This window comes from Cavia porcellus, unplaced genomic scaffold (genome assembly GCF_034190915.1).
Source record: "Cavia porcellus strain 051 isolate PalLab524CR breed Dunkin Hartley unplaced genomic scaffold, mCavPor4.1 scaffold_14, whole genome shotgun sequence".
Taxonomy (NCBI): Eukaryota; Metazoa; Chordata; class Mammalia; order Rodentia; family Caviidae; genus Cavia; species Cavia porcellus.
The window spans coordinates 1,712,901-1,718,785 of NW_026947497.1; the positions used below are offsets into that span (position 1 = coordinate 1,712,901).

General features: G+C 52.2%; 1 protein-coding gene across 1 annotated transcript; it reads right to left on the reverse strand.

Moving 5' to 3' along the window:
* Positions 1 to 662: 662 nt before the first annotated feature.
* Ddit4l (DNA damage inducible transcript 4 like) lies at positions 663 to 4,550 on the reverse strand. The gene is made up of 2 exons (XM_063260545.1): positions 4,259 to 4,550; positions 663 to 2,071 (listed from the first exon to the last, which is right to left on the reverse strand). The coding sequence occupies exons 1-2, from the start codon at positions 4,284 to 4,286 to the stop codon at positions 1,584 to 1,586; spliced, it is 516 nt and encodes a 171-aa protein (XP_063116615.1). The 5' UTR covers positions 4,287 to 4,550; the 3' UTR covers positions 663 to 1,583.
* Positions 4,551 to 5,885: the final 1,335 nt, after the last annotated feature.

Here is a 5,885-nt window from a genome sequence, read left to right on the forward strand (position 1 = left end):
GTATTAAAGGCAACTGGAATATTAAAACTGAGGATACAAATTGGCTTTGCCAAAAAGGGGAATAACTGTCTTATTAACTTTCTCTGAAGATTGCCAGATATATCTTAGGGTGATCATAGTATAAATTCAGAAAAGACAGAAGACAAGAGAATTAAATTTATTGTCAAAAATAGACAAACTTCAGTTTCCTTTAATGGGAATACTGGTATAGGAGGCTGGGTGAATTCCCGCTGCTGTCCTGGGCAGAGAGAGGACCCTGCTGGTGGCAGAGGACAGCGTGACCCCCACCCTGGGAGACCTAGGCTTGGAGAGGAGGGATTAGTGACACCGTAGTCTTCAGAGCCCTTAATGAGCTAGATCCCCCTTTATGCACTTCCCCTGTCTTCTTAAACCTTACAGAGCTGGATTTGTCAGAAGCCAACAAATGCTCTGATTTCCTGAGCAGTGACATTTCTGGCCACTTGAAGGGTCAGTAACAGGGTGGCTTTTTGTAACACCAGCATAAAGCCTCTGGTCTCTGGGCCCAGCCTCCAGTATGAAGCAGTGCTGCCACTTGGGCAGAGACCTGAGGGTCTTCCTGACCACAGCCAGGGGGAGAAGGTCTTGCCCACGGAGCAGGGCCATGGGAGGGAAATTCTCTCCTTAATGCGCAAGAAACAGGCAATGATCTAATTAGTCTTTATTCCTGCCTGGCGGGAGGGAGCTGGTATTACTGGACTCAGGGATATGACCTGTGGTCTTTCTCATGCAGTGTGAGCCTTCTGTGAATCCCCATATCTGGTCACTCACTGTGATGGGTGCAGCTCAGCCTGGCATCTCCGTGGACCAGGACTGGGGAGAGCCCTGCCCTCCCCCTCACTTGGACCCCAGCAGCTAGTGGCGCTGCCCAGCAGAATCGAATGGGACTGCACTGCCAGCTCCTTCCCGTCTTCCTGGCCCCGGAATCAGTTTTCCCTGGATGGCATCAACCAAGCGTCACACGGAAAGGGCGACACTACCCCTTGTCTGGTGCAGAGGCCGTGCTCAGTCCTGGAGGAGGAGGACTGAGCTTGGTACAGGGGTCCTTGAAGCACCACCACAGCCACTCAGTCACCAAGACATGAGGACACGGCACCAGTGTGAGCCACTGGGGCTTCTGTTACGTGTCTTCCTCACTGTCACACAAGGGAGCTCTTAGGAGCTCAAACTGTGAGCGGAAGCTGGGTTGGGCTTCTGGGTGCCTCAGGAACTGAGCACCACTGTGTACAGTTAAGGGGCGCTTAGAGGACAAGCACTGTGAACACATATGGGGGACCCCTGGTTCCTAAGAATGACCACAAAAGATTGTGGAGTCAAATAGAAAATCTAAGAGAGTAAAAACTCCACAAAAACTTGATAGAAACGTGATATATGTATAAAATGTACTTTTTTGGGTTATTGCTCAAAAGCCAAAAAACCACCTCTAGAGCTGATCCAAGTCTAAGGACAAATGAAAAGAAGTGGCCTAATTAAGGGCAGCAGATCACACTAAGGATGCCTGTGCCTGAGCAGCTGTGCATTTTTATTACCCTCTCCCTAAAGAACCTCTGGAATGTTTGTCCTTCCTAGCACCCCTCAGTGACCATGGGTCCCAGCAGAGAGTACAGTTTTTTCTTGACAAGTCGGAAGCCTGGGCTGAGAATCAGTGTACGCCCCAGGCCAGAGGAGAGGCAGCCTCTGCTGAAGATGTTCCTGAAGCCGTCCCAGGAGCGGGGCTCCTGCTTGAACACCAGCGTCAGCTCGAATGTGGGTGCCATGCTGGTGTCGCACACGATCTGGCCCAGCCTCTTGCACACATCGCCTGCTTCCAGCTGCACCTGTATCACGCAGCTCCGCAGGCCACAGGGCTCTGTGGATGACAGTCGCAGGACGTCCTGGGCGATGCGTCGGGTCAGCTGCTCAGGCACCAGCACTGTGGAGCAGCCCAGTTTGGTCTGCTTGGACCTGGACAGGCATTGCTCCAGCATGGCAGCCAGGCTCCAGCACGCAGGCTCCTCGAGTACCACCTGCCGCAGGTTGGGCTCAGGGGCAGCATAGTCCCAGTAGTCAAAGTCTGCATGAAACAAATAATTTAGATGAGTGGGGGTGGGGCTGGGGGTCCAGGACTGCAAAACACTCGAAGGTAACACCTGCTGCCTCTGCCTGCAGATCTGCTTGATGCTCCGGGTGATCCCCAGCCTCGCCTAGCTGACTAGGGAGGTGATGCAAGAAGTCCTGAAAGGCTATCTATGAGGTGATGGGTTGGATAAATAAGGTAGAAAAGATGTAACTGTGGGAGACAACTCTAGTGACTCCCTTTGAATCCAAAACAGTTACTGTGACTTTGATTATTTGGAGACTCGTTTCCTTATACTGAGGTAAAAAACTGGCTAGGATATTGCTTTTTCTCTTCAATTGGCTCTAAGCATTGCAAATAAGGTTAGTCAAGGTGCTATTATGCCATCTCTATAGCCAACAGACAGTCCTGTTTCCTTGGTATTGTTTTCTGTGTACAGGATTGAGCTTGTGAGATGTTAGAGCAAATAGCTCTAAAAATGTCAACTGTCAGAGCCTCAAGATAAGAGGCTGTGACTGCCCAGGGCACAAGAGTTTGCATACCAAAAACCAAAGCAATATCCCCACAAAACAATTTCACCGCTACCCTAATTGGATTACATAAATCGATCCTTCTGCATATCTTTACCTCTGCAATTTACAGAGATGCCAATCTTGCCCCGGGCCAGCCAGCTCAAGTTACTCATGTAATTCCGCCATCCTCACTGTCACTCATCCCTGAGCCACCCCACTTCTTCACAAGACAATAAATCCTGGGAGAGGCCTACGATCAGGGCCTTTGTCCACATGTCCTCATGGGAATTGGACTTAGGACCCCTTGGCTGCCCTTAACTTGGAATATGTCTTGGTGTTTCTACTCTCGCCGTGGGTTGGATTGGTGATGGTAGATTGAAATTAACTTGTAGGACTCCAATAATGTCTCAGTTGGATTACAAATATAACTTTTTGGATTGTGAGGAAAACTGAAAAGAAGACTACAATACTTGGATAACGGGACTCACTTATTTGGGTTTACAATAATAACTGTTTTTCTTTAAATTTATATGTGTGTACATAATCTTAAAGACTCTCAAAAACCTATTTGGGGTTATCCAAGGTGACCCGTGGTTTTCTTTCTTGTTTACTGTTATTATTTTGGGGGGAGAGTTTTCTAACTCTAGGAATACATGTGCAGAAGGAATTTTGCTGTGGTTCTGCAGTGTGTCAGTCGGTCCTGAGCCTGGCGGTGGAGATCGAAGATCCACTGAGCTGCTGCGGTGTCTGCAGCCTCCCCTGGGACGAGCCCTGCCTTGCCCTGTGGTGAAGGACAGCTCATGAGAAGACCTGTGAGGCTACAAAGTTATTTTTAACTGCTGGTTTTTCTTAGCCAAGCAAAACAAAACAGTCCCAGGAAAACAGAATTAGATTTGCTCAAAGGAAAGTAGATATCTGAGCACTGAATCCCCACTTCCCAAGTTAATGCCCCAGGGCGACAGGTGACCACACCACCTGCAGTCCCTGCTGGCTCAGCTGTGTCCACTGTCCCAGGGCCTTGCCTCCCTGGGCTCCCTGCTCTCCTAGGTGCCTGCACTTGGGTAGATCTCTTTCTTTCTTCTTTTTTTCTCTCTCTCTTTTCTTTTTCTCTTTCTTTCTTTCTTTCTTTCTTTCTTTCTTTCTTTCTTTCTTTCTTTCTCTCTTTCTCTTTCTTTCTTTCTTTCTTTCTTTCTTTCTTTCTTTCTTTCTTTCTTTCTTTCTTTCTTTTTTCTTTCTTCGTTTTTTCTTTAACAACTGTCAAGGGCTCCTGCTGTACCTGAGCTGCAGATGGAGGGCTGGGGCAGCTTGGCCCACAGAGCTGGGTCAGACCTCATTTCCTTCTAATCCAGGAATCCCCTGAGTTCGGGCCACTCCTTTGCTCCCTGTAAGGCTCAGGAGGAGTCGCTGTCATTGCCTGTGACTCTAATGACTCCAAGAGGGGATGTGGGTCTAAGCACAGGCAGGGTCTGCTTGGTCATCAGAGAGCGGACAGTAGGGCGGTGGTGGGCAGGGCAGAGCAGAGGGAAGGTGTGGACCGACGAGCCAGACTGGGCTGCAGTGTACTGGATGAGAAAGGAAGGGACGTTGGGGTGCAGAGGCCCTGGGATGTGGACGGGCCTTGGGGTGCAGGGGAGGGGCGAGGGCTGGGCTGGGTGGTTCCGGGGACACTCACCGCTCTGCGCGCTGCCAGAGGCCACCATGTCCCTCGCGTCCGTCAGCTTGCAGAGGGAGGAGGGGACGTGGAGGGCTTGGGCACCCGCTGGTGCAGGGTGAAGCGCCGCCGAGGGATCTGTGAGGCCTGGCAGCTGCCCAAGTGCCTGCTTAGAGCCCCTCCTGTCTCTCCCGCCCTTCACCCAGGCCGCGCGGGGACAACCGAGGCAGGCGCCAGGCAGAGCCCTATGTCCCCGGGAACCCGCACATGCTACTGCAAGGCTCCCGCGAGCTCAGGGTGCTCTTCGCTAGCAGCCGCTCTTATAGACCTGGAGGAGGAGCCGGGGTGGGGGAGGAGAGAGGGTTAGGGACCCGCGAGTCCGCGGGGGGTGGGGGTGGGGCTCGACGGGCCGGACACTGAAGGTGGGTCAGGCTGGCAGAGTTCTCACCCGCTGGGCAACTGCCAGGCTGCTGCGCAGTGAGCAACAGAAGAAGCAGCCGGCCAGCTGGTGACCAAATGCGCAAAGGGAGACTTCAGCCTGGGAGCACGGGGGAGGCCTGTGGGGAAGGGCGAAGGCCAGGGCCAGCTCCGCTGGGGATCACAAGTCTGCTCAGGTCTTGGCGACTGAAAGAAAGGCAGGGTCTGCTGCCCAGGCTGGGAGCTCAGTGACAAGCGAGACCGCAGTGTACGCGCAGGGCAGGGGCACCGCAGCCCGAACTCTTGAGCCCAAGCAGCTGCGCCCCAAGGCCGAGAAGGGCAATGTCCACGGGGTCCTCTTTGAGGCGAGGACACCCCCTGCTCCACCCCTGCCCGTTAAACACCGGGACCCAGCTAACGACCCCAGCCCAGCAGGTGCTTCACCAGCCTGCTGCCCTGACTCCTGAGCGGGTCACCCTCACAGGCAGGTCAGGAGCAGGGTTTCCTGCAGAAAACATCCTGTGCACAGGAGCCTTGGACAGCTCACTCCATGCTGGAACCTCACCTGGGAGCCCTGGGTGAGAGCAGAGGCCACTCTGGAGACCACCCAGCTCCAGCAGGCTCGCACCTTACCTCTACTGTTACACAGCTATGGTTAAGGTGAGCCTAGGAGAGCAGACAGGAGAGTGTCCTAACTGCTGTGAGAGAAGATGCAGGCTGCCAGATGTGTTCTGAGGGCTGTGCACCCAGGTCACAGAAGGTCCTCACATTCAGGTACCTGGGGACTTGTCAGAGGAAGCAACCATAACTGATACTGTAAAATAGTTTCTGGACTTACTGGAAATAACAATTGTGTGCTAACAGGAATGGAAAATGTAACTGGCCAAGCGATTTGCCTGCCTTTCACAAATCCATGTAACAGCAAACTCCTGAAATCCTCGGGGAGGCTTTTCACTTAGAGATGCTGGCTTTTTCATGGTTACTATGCATTCATCTACCCACTTAAAAAAGAAACAAGAGAAAACAGTAAGGACAAGTTCCCAGCTCTCCCTCGCAGAAACCCAAGGGAAGCAGGGATGTCACAGAACAAACACCAGCCCTGGTGCTTCAGTGAGTGCACAGAATGCTGGCATCGTGCACTAGTGATTTGGAGTGTGTGTTTCATTGTTGTTTTCTCACTTTACTGGAACCATGATTGGTGCAAGCCATCGTTCCCAAGCTCTTATTAACA